The 19,405-nt window shown below is 43.6% G+C and overlaps 1 protein-coding gene across 1 annotated transcript in view; it reads left to right on the plus strand.

Moving 5' to 3' along the window:
- SLC25A43 (solute carrier family 25 member 43) overlaps positions 1-18,308 on the plus strand; it is a 46,450-nt gene extending 28,142 nt beyond the window's left edge. Inside the window, exons 4-5 of the mRNA XM_004379812.1 lie at positions 15,989-16,123; positions 17,979-18,308. Of these exons, the coding sequence (XP_004379869.1) occupies positions 15,989-16,123; positions 17,979-18,179 (336 nt within the window). The 3' untranslated portion in view covers positions 18,180-18,308. The remainder of the gene's footprint in view (positions 1-15,988; positions 16,124-17,978) is intronic.
- The last annotated feature ends 1,097 nt before the right edge of the window (positions 18,309-19,405 follow it).

Genomic DNA, 19,405 nt, shown 5'->3' on the forward strand with positions numbered 1-19,405 from the left:
TTTTTCCCATAGAGCAGCTGGTGGATTCGAACCGCTGACCTTTCTGTTAGCAGCTTAGAGCACTTAACCACTGTGCCATCAGGGCTCCTTTCAAAAGTTATACCTAAACCAAAAAACAAAACCCATTGCCATTGAGTCCATTGTCTAAATACTTTAGGGATGGTGGTTGTTGATCATGGGAACTTGACTGTTTCTAGAGGGCAGGCAAAGAAGGGGTAGGGAGGAGCCTTCCTAATTCCACTGAATGTAAAATCACTCTGCCCTTTTCTTCTGACCTGAGCTGGCTTATTCCTTTGAAGAGACAAAAGTCTCAGAATCAAAATGGCCACCCTATGCTAAGCAGGCTTCTTTAAGCTCCAGCTAAAGAGTAACAGCAGCCAAGACAGGAGCTTATTCCCCTTTCTAACACCCCCCTACCACGGTGGGGATGAAGATTGAGGTGGGAGAAGGGAAAGAAAGGTCCCAGGAAAGGCCCTGCTATCAAGAGGATATGAAGACTGGAATTTGCTGACCCCCCTCAGCTGGCCTCAAGCCAGCTTTGGAAACACAGGACAAATTTTCACCACCTTTTTTACACATAAAAAAAAAAACAGTTGCCATCCAGTGGATTCTTACTCATGGTGACCCTATGTGTGCAGAGTAGAACTGCTCCATAGGGTTTGCAAGGCTGTAACCTTTCAGAAGCAGGTCACCAGGCCTTACTTCCGAGGCACCTCTGGGTGGGTTCCAACCACCAGCCTTTTGGCTAGTAGTCAAGTGCTTAACCATTCTTGCCACCCAGGAACTTCTTTTTTACACATAACCCTGCCCTACCCGTTGCCATCGAGTCGATTCCAACTCATAATGACCTATAGGACAGAGTAGAACTACTCCATGGAGTTTCCAAGGCTATAAATCTTTATGGAAGCAGACTGCCACAGCTTTCTCCCACGGAGCGGCTGGTGAGTTCGAACCACCGACCTGTGGGTTAGCAGCCAAGCACTTGACCCCCTGCACCATCAGGGATCCTTTTTTTTACACATAACTGTTGCTTATTTGTTTTTGATGGTTGTGTTCATCTTGAGGCTTTAATGGGCAGTCTAGTTCCATGGTTAGGGTATGGTCTGTGGATCTCAGCCCTGCTCTCTTATTTCCTCATGAACTTGGACAAGTTCCGTAACCTATCTGAGCCTCGTCTTTCTCATCTGTAAAACATGGGGATAAAAATAGTGTCTGCCTCATATGTCTCTAGAGAAGATTAAAATAGGTTAATACACGTACAGAGCCTGGCATGTAATAAATAGTAACACCTAGGTGCTATTGTATTGTTCTTGAAGCATCTCTTCAGAGTCTGTGGATGGCATTGGAAAGCCTGATTTGAACCAGGTGTGTTTCTTTGTTCCCTGTGATTGCTATAGACACACAAAGGAGCTGAGACCACAAAACTTCAAAAGACCCTCTCTTTCTATAGATAATTGGGAGCAGGGATAGTTGGAGAGTTAATGATTTGTGTGGTTAGTTTAACAAACATTTACCGAGAGGCCACCACGTGCAAGTGCAGCATATGTGTCTATATTCCTAGCCTTCAGAAAGCTGCCATCTTCTGAGTCTTGTTCCTCACCCAATCTCCCCCCACCCCAGTCAGGGTAACACCCTAATGGTTGGCTCCTTGCCTCTGGAGGAGCTGCTCACTTGCATCTCACTTGCTTTCTCTAGCTGTGCCTAGCTGCACTTTTGGGTTCCCCTCCCCACCCCCGCCGCAGTCTCCGCACAGGAACCAGCTCTTGCTTTTTCCTCTGTCCAAGCAGAATACTAACCTGCTGCCTGTTTGCTGGCTTCCCCTGCCGTTATCGCAGGCTTTCTGAGCAGCAAGCTGGTCCTCTGCCCTGCTGCTGCAGCGTGACGCATTCCCTCCGGCAGGGGTTAAGGGTAGCTTGTAAGCATTCCATGCTGGGGGGTAGCTGCCTACACCCACTTGTGTGAACATCCCCACTGTGGAGCCTAGGGTACTTCCCAGCTGGGATTAGGACAGCTGTTTGGGTCTTGGCTGTGCCAAGCTAAGCATGGGTCGTGTGGTTCACAAGACATAAAAAAGGTCCTTTCACTCCAAAACGATTGGCTTTTTTGGTTTGTTTATTTGATTACTGGGGATTTGCCAAAAGGTCCCCGGATGGTGCAGAAGGTTTGTGCTTGACTGCCAGTGTAAAAATTGGTGGTTCAGACTCACCCAACGGCATCACAGAAGAAACGCCTGGTGATGTGCTTCCGTAAAGATTATAGACAGGAAAACCCTATGGAGCAGTTCTGTTCTGTAACACATGGGGTCACCATGAGTCAGAATTGACCCAGCAGTGGGTTTTGGTTTTGACCAAAAGACTAAAGCCTCCTACTACAGCTGCCTTCCGTGCATATATGTCCTCCGATGGTTATGGAATCGGATGGCTTGGTTTTCAGGTCGTGTCCTCTATATTTACTGAAGATAAAAGTTGTTTTCGAATAACAAGCAGAAGGTTCTCAGGTCCCGTTTGCTCCAGCTGGCATACTCTTTTTGGTTCTCTATTTTTTCCCTTTTCTTTCTTTTGTCTCTCCTTCTTAATGCTCTTTTGAAATAAAGTGTTCTGTCTTTTGAGTAGGTAATACATGACACAATATAAAATCTAAAAGGTGCAAGGAGTGTACATTAAAAAGCAAGTCTCCCCAACCCTTGTCCCTTAGCCACCCAGTTCTCCTCCCAAGAGGCAATACTGTTGCTAGAAGTTTCTTACCTGTGTCTTTTCAAAGGTGGTCTGTACAGATACACACATAAGCATGCAAATTTTTATGCCCTTTTTGATTTTAGATAAACAGCAGCGTACTACATAGACTTTTCTGTGCCCCCCCCCCACTTTTTTTACCTAAATATGTATCTTGGAGATGGCTCCATATCAATCCGGATAGAGCTGCCACATATTTTTTAATTGTGGCATAGAATATTCCTTCCATAGTATGATGTACTCTTTCATTAACCAGTCCCTTAATGGTAGATGTTTAGGTTATTTCTAAACGTTTGCTGTTACAAACAATGCTGCAGTAAATATCCTTGTACCTACATTATTTCACACATGTGCAAATATATCTGTAGAATAAATTCCTGGAGGTAGGATTGCTTTGGTCAAAGGGTATATGCATTTTACTTTTTTATGAATTTTGTTCAACTCAATACTCACGGAAACAATAACCTAAAATGACGCCTCCGTTGAAATGCTTCTGTGTGTTCATCGCGGAAACAATCAAGTGCTTTGCTTTTAAATATTTGTTCTTCATTTTAACTACTGCATGCTTGTTTCTTTTTCCTTAAATATGTATTGGACATTCCCTCTCTGCCAGGCATGTTGATAGGCTTTGGGGATAAAACCAGGAACAAGACAGACATGGCCACTGGCCTTGTGGCAATCCAGGAGGTGGGGGGAAGTACTCATTAAAGAAATAATATACATAAAGAAATAATTACACTAAATCCCTACAAATGGTGTCGAGTGCCATGAAGGAGAAATACAGGGTGGCCAAAAGCGTTCAATAGGGTCCTGACCTAGTAGTCTAGGGATCTAAGAAGGCTTCCCTGAGGAAATGATATTTATTCTGGTCAATAAGAAAGAGTTAGCTAGGCAAAGGAAGTGGCAGGTTTGACGTTCTGGCGACAGGAGCATGGAGTAGGGCCAGCAGCATGGATTATAGGAGCTGGAAAGGGCCTTCAAGGTCATTTAGTTCCAATCTCCTCATTGGACATGTGAGGAAAGGAAGGTTCGGTGTGCTAAAGGACTTGGCCAAAGTTATATAGATAGTGGAGCCCCAGTGGCACAGTGGTTAAGAGCTCAGCTGCTAACCAAAAGGTGGGCAGTTCGAATCCACCAGCCACTCCTTGGAAACCTTATGGGGCAGTTCTACTCTGTCCTATAGGGTCTCTATGAGTCAGAATCAACTTAATGCAATGGGGCAACAGAGGGCAACAGGTTTGGTTTTATAAATAGATAGATAGGTAGGTAGGTAGATAGACAGATAGATAGTAAGCAGGGTCAGGACAAGGGCCTGGCTCCCTGATTTTTTCAGATGATGCCATCCTGCAAAATCTAGCATGTTCATCCTTGGAGCTGTGGATCTGAGCTAGGCAGCTACGGGATAGTCGCCCGGGTTTGTGTGGAGAAAGGATTTAAGTTCACGTCTCCGTGACTAGCAGCCTCACATATTTTGTTTCTCTTTACTAGTAAGATACACTTTGGGCAGTCCAGCATCCCAGTCTAGTGGACTGATTTACTCTTCGGCATACTTGTGTCTTCTCCAAGTTCAGATAATAATAATGATATTAATAAAAGCAGTTATTTATATAGTGTTTGCTATAAGTCAGATGCTGTTCTAAGCACTTGACATGTGTTAACTCATTTCATCTTGACAACAATCCTGTAAGGCAGGTACTGTTATTACTCCCCACTTTACACATGAAGAAACTGAGGCTCAGAAAGGTGAAGGCTCTAGCCCGAGATTGCAGAATTAGGAAGTGGCAAAGTACAGATTCAGTCCGAAGCAGTCTGGCTCCAGGGCCTGTGTGGTTTCACCAGGCATGCTCAGTGTCGGGCAGGCTGATGGGCTCAGGGCTGAGCCCTGAACTACCTTGTGCTGTGGAAATCTACACCAGTGATTCTCAACCCTGGCTGCACATCAGAATCACCTAGGAAAGCTTGTAAAAAGGCCGATGTCCAGGCCTCACCCGAGGTCAATTAAATCAAAATCTCTAGGGGTGGATCCCAGTTACTGATGGTTTTTAAAAGCTTCCCTGGCCAGTCTAATATGCAGCTAAGGGTTGAGAACCACTGATATATAGCCTCATCATTCTTTCTTCCTTTGGAAGTACGTGCTTGCCTTTGTGTTCTGTTCATCCGTTTAGTATGACCCTTGTAAAGTCAGCACTTCTTCATATCACACCATGAGATCCAGTCTCAGCATAAAGAATTCCTTCAGTGTACATGCTGTGACAGCCACATCCAGTGAACTTCTGGAGACAGTGTAACTTAGTGGAGTATAGCTTGACTCTAAGTCCAGCAGACCTGCATTCAAGATCATGCTTCATCTCTTACAGTTCTATCATTTGGGAAAGGTTAGAAATCCTTTCAAAGACTCCATTTTCTCATCTGTAAAATGGGGCTACTAATACTATTGATCTCATGAGGGTTTTGTGAGGATTAACTGAGATGGTGCATGTAAAGCACTCCGTCTAATGCCTGATACCTAGCGCTCGGTATGTACTGGCCGTTTGTTTTTTGTGACCATCCATGTGGCTTCTTCGAGCCCGGTCATAGGTCAACAGTTGTATTTGGAAAAAGCTACTACTGACACTGGTAGGAGGGCTGGTTTGACATTTAATGAGTGCCTGATATGTGCATTGAAGGGTGTTAGACCCTGAAGAGCTAGGACAATGAGGAAGGCCAAGTACCTGCTCCCCATAAGGTTGCTAGCTGAGAAGAAGCATATACTTGCACTCAGATAACTCCTACAAGGTAGACTGTGCCACAGCAGAAGTCTAAACAAATAGCTAAGGGAGCCTAAGATAGGGAGAGAACCACAATTCAAACAAAGGAGCTGTCAAAAATTATAGGACAATCAAGAAAATGTGAACACTGACTGGATATTTGATGATATTAAGGATTGTGATTTTTTTGGTGTGATGGTGGTATTATATATATACATATATGTATATATATAATTTAAAGAGCTGTTATATTTTGTTGTTGTTAGTTGCTGTTGAGTCAATTCCAACTCTTGACAACCTCATGTGTGTCAGAGTAGAACTGTGCTCCATAAGCGTTTTCAAAGCTGTGACCTTTAGGAAGCAGTATTATATTTTAGAGAAACTTAATTAAATTTTACGGATGAATTGGAATGATGTCTGGTGGGGTAGAGATGAAACAAGATTGACCATGTACCTAATCTTCACTTATCGACTACCTTGTTATCCGACCTTTCGCATTTACAACACTAGTAGAAAATCTACTATCTGAATATTTTATGCATTAACAAGGAGGCAGGCATGGGCTAGCATGGCAGCAACGGCTAGGGATTGTCCCCTCCCTCGGGGTCTCTGGGTGACCTCTGGGAATCTGGGCCACGCTGCCCCCATGGCCTCCGCTCCCTCCTCTTGGTGGAGGTGCCATGTCCAGCTGCCTCGAGGGGCCAGCCTCCTTCATGGCCACAGCCTCTGGGCTGACACGCAGGCGGCACTGAGCTGGCAGGCGCCTGTTCTGGGTTCCCAGCTCCTATGCAGCCTGAGGCCCTGCAGCTCGAAATTGCTGTGAAGTGGGGAGGCAGGAAAGAAAGAGGCATCAGAGAGGGTGTTTGGGAGAAATACATGTAGGTTTAATGACATCCCAAAGTGAGCCAAACTGGACCTGAAGCCTTCACCTTGATAGGGCTGGTTGCACGGCCAGGCTTCCAGCGCCCTCTCAGAAAGCCTCGAGCCTCGGTGACTCACCAGACAAATGGATGATCTAAAAACAGAAAAAAAAAAAAATCCTCCATTTTCACATAATGCCAATTTTTGTATAATGACCTGCTCTTTGGAACCCAACCATGTCAATAAGCGAGGAGTGGGTGTGTTACTAATTGTTGAAGCTGGGTGATGGGACTTTATGTTCATTTTACTATCCCCTCGACTTTTGTATATGTTTGAAATTCACAATAAAATGCTTAAAAAAGAGAGAGAGGTAAAGTTGAAGGAAGGAAGGAAGGGAGGGAACAAGCAGTTCCAGTTAATGGGATAAGGAAAAGTTTCAAGACAAGTTGACATCTGACCTGGGCTTGGATGACTAGGATTTTGCCTGTCAGAAAATGTATACATAGTAAATAACAAGTGTGACTGTGATGTAGGGTTCCTCTGGTCGGAGCGGTAGTGAAAAATGATATTGGGAGGACAGGCGAGGGCCAAAGAGTAGAGGATTTTGAATTCTGTTAAGAGGTCTGGAAGTGTTTCTTTGGAAAACTTGGAGTTGTTGAAGGTTCCTGAGCAAAGCAGTGAAGCATCTAATTAATTTGGAGTGGTACCTGGCTGCAATGTAGAGGATGGACTGGAGAGGGCAGAGACCGGAGGCAAGGAGACTGGTAAGGAAACTGTTGCCTCCACTCAAGTGAGAAATGATGCAAGGTACTGGCAGTGGAACCGAAAAGTATCTGAAGTAGAGAATACAATTCAGGGAGTAGCAAGAGGTCAGACCAAGAGGTAGGCAGAGGCCAGGTCATGGAGAGCCTGGTAAACCTGAGGGTAATGGGAACCCATTGAAGAGCTGAAGTCAAAAGAGTAACCTGATCAGATCATTCGGACTGCTCTTTGGGGAATAAGGGCAGGTTAACCAGCTAGAAGCAGTTGTAATGGAGGTGAAAGATGATGGTGGCGTGGCCTAGGATGATGATAGTGGAAAGAGAGAAAAACAGATTTGGGACAGGTTTTAGAGTTACGGTCACTGGCACTTGCTGGTAATGGATTAGACAGTCAAAGGTGAGAGAAGGAGAGAACTTAAGGGTGAATCAGGTTTTTGGTCTGAACAAATAGATCAATGGTGGTGCTATTTACTGACATGAGGAAAACTGGAGAGTTGGAGTGGAGTAAAATCAAGAGTTCTGTTTGGGTCTTTAAAATTTGAGATGTTTATTTGACTTCCAAATGGAGATGTCAAATAGGTAGTTGGTTACATGATCCTGTGGCTCAGAAGAAAGACAGATGCTGGAGATATAAATTTGAAAATCATCAGGCAAATAGAACAGAATGTAGGCCAATGTGGTTGAAGTTTAGTGTGTGAGCGAGCAAGAGAGTGGTATAAGATGAAGTTGAAAAGGTGGGCAGGGGCAGATCAGGTAGGGTCTTGTAGCTGTAAGTAGTATGCTGGAGTCAGCTCCTACTGGCTCAGGAGAGCTGATTGTTAAATTTCAGGAAATTTACGGGCTGGTGGACCTCACCTTTGGAAGCTTGAAATCAGCCATGGTGGATGAATTTACACCATGGAAATTGGTCGATGCTACAACTCAGGTCTTTTTTTCCCCCAGAGAACCAGTTGTTAAACATTTACCACCACACTACCGCTCGTAGGCCACAGTAAGACTTTTGAATTTTATTATAAGTACGATATAAAGCCATGAAAATATTTTAATCAGGGGAGTAAAAAGATCTGATTTCCTTTTTTAAGAAACCACTCTGGCCAGAGTCTAAGTTAACGGTGGTGCAACAATATGGGCAGAGATAGGGAGAATGGTGACACAATGTGAAGTAGGTAACCATTGTCAATGAACTGTACATGTAAAACTTTTTGAATGGGTGTATGTTTTGTTGTGTATATTTTCACAAAAAAAGAAAAAATCACTCTGGCCACTGTAGAGGGTGGAGGTAAGGAGACCACTAAGGAAGCTGCTGTGATGGTCCATGTGAGCAATGATGGTGGCTTGGCTGTGGAGGTGGGGTGAAGTAGAGAAATGCAAAAGATGGCTACGGTCCTAAGACTGAATATAAATGACCCTGTGTTTCATCACAGGTTGATTATAGTTGACTTCTTATATGGGTAACTCATACAACTTGGTTAGTGTCTTTTTGTGTTAATTGTGGCTGGAAGCAACAGGTTGCAGAATGATTACCTTGACACATGGCTTGGGGTTTTTTGCAGTTTTGACCAGGAAGCAGCAGAAGATAAATCAATAATATTGTTTCATAGCAGAATAAGAAGAGTAGTTTCCTGCATGAACATAGTCTCTTTTCAATATTTCAGTCTTACAATAGCAGGAGGAACTTGAAGTCTTATGATTAGGCAGATTTTTAATGGGGAAAAAATGCTTAATATTTGTTTGACAGCAGTATTTATCCATGAAGTGAGAAGGAAAGGAAGCCAAGTCTGAACGGTGCTAGGGTAAATACTTTAAAGTAAAACATTCAAACCCTGAAAACATCATGCCAAGTGAAATAAGTCCAACACAAAAGGACAAACCCTGTATGATCCCACGTATATGAAATATCCAGAATAGGCAAATGCATAAAGACCAAAGTTCATTTGTGGTTACCAGGGACGAGTGGGAGGGGGAAGTGGGGGGTATTACTTAAGGGGTATAGAGTTTTTGTCAAGGATGATGAAAAAATTTGGAAATGTATAATGGTGATTGTTGCGCACGTGGTGACTGTAGCTAATGTCACTGAATTGTCAAAGTAAAAATGGTTGAAATGTTATATTACTTACATTTCACCACAGTAAAAATTAAAAAATAAAATAAAGGCGTTCAGCAAAGACCCCCGATCATTTTGGCTCGTATAACTCCAGGCTGGGAGACCAGCTTGTCCATTTCATGTTCTGCCTCTCCTACCCTGGGTCTGTGCTTGGTTATTACAGTACCCCAAAGGGATGGCCTAACACCAGAGTTTCACCCTTCACCTTGATGAAGGACCCTGCACTATTTTTTTAATTCTGGTAAAATATACCCAACATAAAATTTACCATTTTAACCATTTTCAAGTGTACTGTCCAGTGGCATTAATCACACTCACAGTGTTGTGCAACCATCACCACTATTTGTTTCTAAAACTTTTCCATCACCCCAAACAGAAACTCTGTACCCATTAAGCAATAACTCCCCATCCCCTGCCCTCGTAGACCATAGTAGCCACTAATCTACTTTCTGTCTCTATGCGCTTGTCTGTTCTAGGTATTTCATATAAATGGGATCATACAATATTTTGTTCTTTAGTGTCTGGCTTATTTAACTTGGAGCCCTAGTGGCACAGTGGTTAAAGCGCTCAGCTGCTAACCAAAAGGTTGGCAGTTCAAAACCACCAGCCACTCCTCGGGATAAAGATGTGGCAGTCTACTTCCATAAATATTACAGCCTTGGAAACCCTATGGGGCAGTTCTCCTCCATCCTATAGGGTCACTGTGAGTCAGAATCAATTCAAAGGCAGTGGGTTGGGTTTTGATTTCGGTTTTATTTCACTTAGCATAATGTTTTCAAGGTTCATCCATCGCATAGCACAGGTTGGAACATCATTCCTTTATATGACAGAATAATATTCCATTGTATGTGTATACATTTTGTTTATCCATTTATCTGCTGATGGACACTCAGGTTTTTTCCACCTTTTGTCTATTGTGAATAGTGCTGCAGTGAACATTGGTGTACATGTATCTCAAGTATCTATTTGAGTTCCTGCTTTCAATTCTTTTGGGTATATACCTAGGAGTAGAATTGTTGGGTCATATGGTAACTCTGTGTTTAACTTTTTGGGGAACCACCAAGCTGTTTTCCACAGTAGCTGTACCATTTTACATTCCCACTAGCAGTGGATGAGGGGCCCAGTTTCTCCACAACCTCGCCAACACTTAATTGTTTTTCTGGTTTTTGGTTTTTGGTTTTGTTTTTATCATTGCCATTCTAATGAGTGTGAGGTAGTATCTCATTGTGGTTTTAATTTGCATCGGAATCAACTCGATAGCAACGGGTAATGGCTAATAAAGGAGCCCTGGTGGCGCAGTGGTTAAAACGCTTGACTGCCAACCAAAAGTTCAGCAGTTCGAACTCACCAGCCGCTCCTTGGGAGGAAGATGTGGCAGTCTGCCGCTCCTTGGGAGAAAGACTTGGCAGTCTGCTTCTGTAAAGATTTACAGCCTTGGAAACCCTACAGGGCAGCTCTACTCTGTCCTATAGCGTAGCTATGAGTCAGAACCAACTCAACACAGTAGGTTTGATTGGTTTGGGAATGGCTAAAGAGCATCTTTTCATGTGCTTGTTGGCCATTTGAACATCCTCTTTGGTGAAATGTCTGTTCAAGTCCTCCACTCATTTTTTAATTGAGTTGTTTGTCTTTTTTGTTGTTAAATTGTAGAAGCTTTTTTATTTATTTACTGTTAGACCCTTATCAGATATGTGGTTCCTGAAAATTTTCTCCCAATTTACAGGTTCTCTTGGACTCTGTAGTTTTAAAGCATACAATGTTGATCCTTCAAAGTGGGAGAAACAATCATTAAATAAAATGAAAGAAAGAACTATGAAACCTCATTAATTTGCATGCCACTAATTTAAAATTGTAATAACCCATTGCTTAATAAGCAAATTAATAATGTTGTTCTTAGGTGCCATCGAGTTGATTCCAAGTCATAGCAACCCTATAAGCCAGAGTAGAACTGCCCCATAGCACTTCCTAGGCTGTAATCTTTATGGGAGCAGATTGCCAGGTCTTTTCTCCTGCAGAGCTGCTGGTGGGTTTGAGCTGCCAACCTTTTGGTTAGTAGCTGAGCACTTAACTATTATGCCACCAGGGCTCCTTTTAAGCAAATTAATAATATAAATACCATTACTGTGAGCATATTTAAACTCTTTAACCAAAGAAGCTGCTTTTAAAACCTGTTGAAATATCTATACTAATAATAATGACTAACATTTTTGAACATTTATCATGTTCCTGGAACTCTACATTGACTCATTGAATTTTCACAGCAACTCTAAGACAGGTATTATAATCTCCATTTTTGAAACAAGGAAATTGAAGCTCAGAGAGGTTAAGAAACTTGCTTAAGATCACATAGCTCCTGAGTGGAAGAGACAAAGATTCATGTCCAGGTGTCTGATGCTAAAGCCCATGCACATAACCTTTGTGTTCTGCTTACCAAAAAAAAAAAACCAAACCAGTTGCCGTAGAGTCGATTCCAACTCGTAGCAACCCTATAGAACAGAGTAGAACTGCCCCATAGAGTTTCCAAGGAGCACCTGGTGGGTTTGAACTGCCGACGTTTTGGTTAGCAGCCGAGCTCTTAACCACTACACCACCAGGGTTTCCGTGTTCTGCTTAGGCTTCTACAAACCACTCAACTATGCATGACAGTAAGGCCTGAAATGTTTCTCTACTAGCTTGCCCTTCATTAATATAGCTTCAGTTGAATATAATAAAATGGAATGTCTTTCAAACATTTCATAATTCAGGCTTCGCTAATATAGATAAATTCCCTGCCGCCGCCCCCCCCCCCCCCCACAAACACGCTAGTTGGAATTAGTGACATTTTACTGTATGGTTTATTGACTGTCCTTATGGAGTCCCTGGTGGTGCAGATGGTTAACATGCTCAGCTGCTAACTGAAAGACGGTTCGTGTCTACCCAGAGGTACCTTGGAAGAAAAGTTTGGTGATCTACTTCCCAAAAACCAACCATTGAAAACCCTTCTACTCTGACACACACGGGGTTGCCATGAGTTGGAATCAACTTGATGGCAACTGGTTAACTATAGAGAAAATAAAAGCAGAGAAAAGAATCAGTTAAGGGGAGTGATGGAGACAGATACCAGATTGCTCATGAGTAGAGCAGTGAGTGGGAAGTGAGGATGTGGAGTCAGCCAGTGTAGACAACTATTTCAAGAAGCACAAATGAAAAGGGAATGAGATGTCCTTCAACAGATGAATGGATAAACAAATTGTGTTTCATCCGCACAATGGAATACTACTTAGCAATGAAAAGGAACAAACTATTGATGAACAAAACAACATGGATGAATCTCAGAGGCATTATGCCGAGTGAAAGAAGCCAGTCTCAAAGGGTTGCATACTATAGGCTTCCATTTATATGCCATTCTCAAAAAGCAAAGCTATAGGGATGGAGCACAGATCAGTGGTTGCCTGGGGCTGAGGGTGGGGGAGGGCTTGACTACAAAGGGGTAGCACATGGGAATCTGGGGGCCGACATAATGGTTTTGTATCCCTGAGTGTGGTAGTGGTTACATAATGTATACATGTGTTGAAACTCATAGAACTCTACACTCCCACCCTGAAAAAAGTCAATTTTACTGTCAAGTAATTTGGGAATGAGAGATTAGGCAATATCTGAAGGGCAAAGTTAGGATTGAAGGCAGGAGATATATTGAAGTTGGGAAGGATGTAAGTTTATTCATTTGATACGGGGGAGAGTCGGGTCTCTTGGGGACGGTGTCCAAGAGGAATTCAAAGGTGTGAGGTCCTGGGTACTAGCGGGAGGAAAAAGATGTTTGTGCAAAGAAGCCAAAGCTGAGACCCGGTAAAATCTGTGTTCCCTGTGAACTAGTAGGCTCGGCCACCCTCCTGTAGAGTGAAGGGAATGGATGTGGGGAGCGAGGCTTTGAGCCACTGTGAGGAATGGTGTCTTAGTTACCTGGTGCTGCTTTAACAGAAATACTACAGTGGGTGGCTTTAACAAACAGAAATTTATTTTCTCACAGTTTAGGAGGCTAGAAGTCTGGATTCAGGGTGCTGGCTCTAGGAGAAGACTCTCTTTCTCTCTCCCTGTTGGCTCTGGGGGAAGGTCCTTGTCTCTTTTCGGCTTCTGTTCCTTGGCTCCTTGGTGATCTTCATGTGGCATGGCTTCTATCTTCCCCTATCTCTGCTTGTTTAATCTATTCCTTTTATATCTCAAAAGAGATTGAAGATAACCTACGCTAATACAAACATTAATGTAACAAAGAAAACCCATTCCCAAATGGGGTTATAACAACAGGTGTAGGGGTTAGGATTTACAACACATATTTTGGGGGGACACAGTTCAATCCATAACAAATGGGAAGGCTCGCTTCACAGTATGAGGGCCCAGGGGAGGGGAGAGACCATAAAACTTTAGTGGCAGCGATCTGCCCTTTTGGAAATTTGTCTTCAGCAGCCTGAAACAGAAAAGGGGTTTGTGGCAAATGAGGATCAGCTGAAGGACAAGAGGTAAGGATTTTGCAAGTAGGAGCACAAAAAATCTGCATGAATGAGAAAGGGGACTATGAACCAGCAGGGAACTGGTGACCTGGGAGAAAAGGAGAGGGAAGGTGTATAGGGGTTTAATGATATGAGCCATTGTGAATAATGAGAATAAGGAGGTGAGGGAGCTGGATGGATGAAGACACTGATCAGAGCAGTTCTGAAGATAAGATTTCAGAAGTGAACACATAGGACTAATAAGTAAGTGATTTGATCTATATTTGGAATACTTTCTACATAATGTTGTTGTGTCGATTCCGACCCATAGCCACCCTATAGGACAGAGTAGAACTGCCCCATAGGGTTTCCTAGACTGAAATCTTTACAGGAGCAGGTCGCCAGGTCTTTCTCCTGCAGAGCCACTGGGTGGGTTCAAAGCCGCCAACCTTTTGGTTAGCAGCTGAGTGCTTAACTGTTGCGCTAAGAGGGCTTCTTTCTACATAATAGTAATGGCAATATTAGTTTATATTTATTGATCCTTACTACGTGCCAGACACTGCTTAGTGCTTTACATGCAGCAGCTTATTTAATTCTCACAACGGTCGTATGAAGCAGGTACTACTCCCATTTTCTAAGTAAGGAAACCGAGGCTCAAGAGTGTTAGGTAACTTGCCCAGGGCTACATGGCCAGTAAATGAAGAGGCCAGGACTGGAACCCGACTTGTCTGACTCCAGAGTTTATGCTCGTCTTACTGTTATACTAGACTGCCCTTCTCACGTGGAAAATCTTGGTTCCATAACAACAGAATGCTACACTAGCCCCAAATACACATTTCAGAAACAAACCAAAGTTCGTGCATAGCTCAATGTAAACTCATCACCATTTCTGAAAACCAGCTATGAACAGATGTCCTCCCATAGCAGGTGAATATTGCCAATTTTGTATGTAGACAGAATATTCAAAAGTCATTTCATCTGATCATAACATTGTTTTTCGAAAGGACAAAAAAAAAGTTCATTTCACAGATGGAACATTTTGGTGATGACAGTATTCAGAAAGGATAGTTCTGGAGTGGTGATAACGTCCATGGGGTAACTGAAGGAGTGGGTGGCCAAAGTGATGTAAAGGTGAGGATCACTGAGGTTGGAGTCCAGAAACTGGGTATGGGATGGGTTGACTTTAGAGATACTGAAGTTACCTGAGATGATGGTGAGGCTGGGAGAGGGTGTCACATTCTTCAGTGAATATGGCAGAGTGGCCAGGAGATCCGTGGATGATAACAGTGGCAAGGAGTGTGGTTCAGTGACATGAGCACTAGATGAGAGTTTTCGGCATGCAAGTGAAGGGGCCTGGGAATGCCCCCATCACTCCAGTCCTCACCCTGTAGCCTCCCCGACTTGAGAGCTTCATAGGGAAGGGAGGTCTCCAGTGAGCCTGGGATCAGTTAAGACAAGGAAGTAGGTTGTTGTTGTTAGCTGCCGTCAAGTTGGCCCCTGACTCATGGTGACCCCTGCCTGGTCATGATGGGTTGTGGATCGGGACCATTATGATCCATAGGGTTTTCATTGGCTGATTTTCAGAAGTAGATCCCCAGGCTTTTCTTCCTAGTCTACCTTAGTCTGAAAGCTCCTCTGAAACCTGTTCAGCATCATAGCAACACGCAAGCCTCCACTGACAGACAGGTGGTAGCTGTGCGTGAGGTGCATTGGCCGGGAATCAAACCCTGCTCTCCCTCATGGAAGGCAAGAATTCTACCACTGAACCAACAGTGCTTCATAAGCAGGAGGGCTCTAAAAAAAGGTGGAGGGCATAACCCAAACCCACTGCCATCAAGTCGATTCCAACTCATAGTGACCCCTTAGGGTTTCCAAGGCTGTAAATCTCTATGGAAGCAGACGTCATATCCTTTTCCTGCAGAGCTGCTGGTGGTTTCAGACTGTCTACCTTTCAGTTAGCAGTCGATCACTTTAACCACTGCACCATTAAGGCTCCTTGTGAAGAGCATGGAGTGTGTTTATCGTGTCCAGAAGGCATAGGTTGGGAAGCAATATAGTATGAAATTGAGTTTATCCTAAATGGCTGCTTCCATCCAAGCAAAATAAACTACAAATATGTGAATGGGGGGGTCATGACTTTACTGCATGTTAATATTCTAAGCCCATGGAACTAGAAGAACCCTGAGGCAGCCATTCTTTGCTATCATCTTGGCTAGGAGCATAGCACCCGGAGTCTAGACTTCAGACCCTGGCTACTATGACTAGAATATTTATGTCCTGGTGACTAAATTGCCTCATCCCACCTTCTATTTCCTGCCAGGCTCATAGCCCCTATCTTCCCCATTGTGGAGGAGTAGATGTCCATTTCTCAGGAGCGGTGGACTGCTTCCGGCAGATTATAAAGACCCAAGGGATGCTGGGGCTCTGGAATGGATTGACAGCCAACTTACTGAAGGTGAGAGGGGTGGCCAGTCTCTACTGCATCCTTGCCTCTTCCAGTTCCACCCTCTTCTTTTGTCATTGCCCCCCACAGTTTGCATGGAAATGCCCCCTCTGGCACTGATTAGTAGCAGTAAGCCCATGAGAACAGCCTGGCCAGCAGCCCTGGAGAGAGGGGACCTTGTACACTGTTGAGATGTCTCATACCCCATCCCAGAGGAACTGAGAATTTAGTGTAGAGGCTCCTAACATAGGGATTCACAGACCCCTATGGAGAGCCTAAGCCCCCCATCCTCAAGTTGTATACAAAATGTGTGTGTATGACTAATTGTCCACAGCTACCAAGGCCTCCACCGGACTGAGTCCAGTACAGCTAGATGGTGCCCGGCTACCACCACTGACTGCTCTGACCAGGATCACAACAGAGGGTTCTGGACAGAGCTGGAGAAGGATGTAGAACATAATTCTAACTCACAAAAAAAGACCAGATTTACTGGCCTAAAGGACACTGGAGAAACCCCGCGAGTATGGCCCCCAGACACCCTTTTAGCTCAGTGGTGAAGTTATCTCCGAGGTTCACCGTTCAGCCTGGGAGTGAACAGCCCCGTAAAACCAAATGAGACTAACAAGGTACAGGAGTCCAGTGACAAGGGCCAGAAGGCAGAAGGGGACAAGGAAGCTGGTGATAGGGAACCCAAGGTGGAGTAAGGATATTGTTGATGTGTTGTGAGATTGTTAACCATTGTCATAGGGCAACATTTGTAGTAACTGTTAAATGAGAAACTATTTTGTTCTGTAAGCCTTCATCTTAAGTGAGAATAACTACACAATTGGAAGAGCGTAGTCAATGTCACTGAACTGTGCATGTAGAAATTTTTGAAATGGTGTATCTTTGCCTATGTGTATTTTCACCAAAGCAAAAGGTTGAGAAGTTAGAGGGTTGATATGTTGTGGGGTTGTTAACCAATGTCATAAAATAACATGTGTACTACTGTTTCATGAGAAACTTTGTTCTGTAAGCCTTCACCTGAAGTACAATAAAAAAAAAAATGTGTGTGTATGTGCATATGTGCATCTCTCTGGGGAGAGGGTCCATAACTTTCACCATATTCCCAAAGAACTCCATGACCAATAAAAAGGTTAAGAACTCATATACTAGTTGTCACGTAAATGATTCTGATCCAGGGACAGAGTACCCAATAAGCAAGGTACACACAGGCTGAAGTGTGTTTACTTACTACTCTGTAGTGCATTGTGCACTACAGATTAGTAAATACACTTCAGCCCGTGTGTAGCTTGCTCACTGGTTAATCCGCCCCTCTTCCGGTCCAGACAAGTATATGTTGACAGGCAGTGTGAATGGTCTACACGCATATTAACCCAGACCCAGTGCTTCCCCAGGGCAGGCCTTTCAGTCGCCTTCATTCCTCCCACCCACACAGTGCCAGCTTTCACTTGACTGTCTCCCCTGATTCCACCAAGAATTACTATGTCGTACTGTCCACAGAGTACACCTCAGTTTGCCCTGATCCAAGTTGTCTGCAGACGCACTGATGTTTTCTCTTTAAGAATTATGTTAGTACTTCAACTGGATTTTTTTTAAAGAATTTATTTTATTTTGTTGTTATTGAGAATATACACAGCAGAACATACACCAATTCAACCATTTCTACACGTACAATTCAGTGACGTTGGTTACATTCTTCAAGTTGCGCAACCCTTCTCACCCACCTTTTCTGAATTGTTCCTCCCCCATTAACATAAACTCACTGCCCCCTAAGCTTCCTATCTAACCTTTCGAGTTGCTGTTGTCACTTTGATCCCATAGAGATATCTTCAACTGGATTTTAACTTCTTTTTTTGTTTAACAGATAGTTCCATATTTTGGAGTTATGTTCAGCACCTTTGAGTTCTGCAAGAGAATCTGTCTTTATCAAAATGGTTACATTGTGTCTCCTCTGAGCTATAAACTGACCCCCGGGGTGGATCAGAGTCTACAGCCTCAGGAATTACGGGAATTAAAGAAGTTCTTCAAAACTGGAACACTAAAGTCTAAAAAACCGACTCTGTAAAACTGCGTGGACCGACCTGGAAGTGCACTGACTAAAGGTGTGTTGCAGGCGTAGATGAGTGTAACCTTATGATTGTGCCCGCACAGAGTGATGAGAGGGTCCTGCTGTCTGCTGCTCTTGGAAATGAGAAGGCTCAGCCTGACGCCACCGCTGAGCTCCAAACCGACGTCCCTGCAAACACCTGCCCCGTGGGAAGGTTTCCCAGCACCACTGTTTCATGGTGACACTCTCTCCGATCTTATAACCAAGACGCCAAAGAAAGGGCATTGCTGAAAGCAACATGGTGGTTGAAGTGGTGGTAGCCGTGGAGATCCCACCTCGTGAGCTCAGCTAAATAGTCACAGTTGATGCGAAGCTTGCATGAACCAACGTTGGAAGGTTTCACTCAGTTTGGCCCAAGGGTTCACGATACAATTGTTTTTGAATACAATTGTTCTGGCTGCCTTTTGAGCGCATCTACCACAGTGTAAATTATGCCTTATCAGATATGAAATGAAAACTTTTAACATTTAAAAAAGTTATCAGTATTGTAGTAGAACCATCCTATTGTATTTAAATTCGAAACATCCCAGGCTTAGAATCTTGTATTTCAGGAAGGCAAATTTGACCAGGATGGCTTAATTATGCCCCAAAAGACCATCTTCCAATTGAAGTCAGGTACAGTTCAAGCAAGGAGCCCTGGTGGCGCAACAGTGGCCCTCGGCTGCTAACCTAAAGGTCAGCGGTTTGAACCCACCAGCCTCTCTGTGGGAAAAAAAGACCTGGTGATCTGCTCCCATAAAGACTACAGCCTAGGAAACCCTGTGGGGCACTTCTACTCTGTCACATTGGGTCGCTATGAGTCGGAATCAACTCGATAGCACATAGCAAACAGTTCAAGCAGCCTGAATTCTCTGCATTTTTGACTTGCATTGCAAGGCTACCCTGAAAAATTATTTAGATAAGTTATTCTTACAAGATGTCCCAGTTGCCTAGAAAGGATCAAATGGCACATTTGACACATATACCCGCCCCCCAAAAAATGTAACTGAATAAAAGCATTTCAGGCTAATCATCTGATACTAGATTTTTTTACAGTTTTGCCCAATGGTTACGTCTTACATTAAAAAAAAAATTGCCATCAAGTCTATTCCAACTCATGGCAACCCCATGTGTGTCAGAGTAGAACTGTGCTCCATAGGGTATTAGATTTTTTTAAATATAAAATTTCAGGATTGTTCCACCTT

The sequence above is a fragment of the Trichechus manatus genome, unplaced genomic scaffold (genome assembly GCF_000243295.1).
Source record: "Trichechus manatus latirostris isolate Lorelei unplaced genomic scaffold, TriManLat1.0 scaffold00068, whole genome shotgun sequence".
NCBI classification, from domain to species: domain Eukaryota; kingdom Metazoa; phylum Chordata; class Mammalia; order Sirenia; family Trichechidae; genus Trichechus; species Trichechus manatus.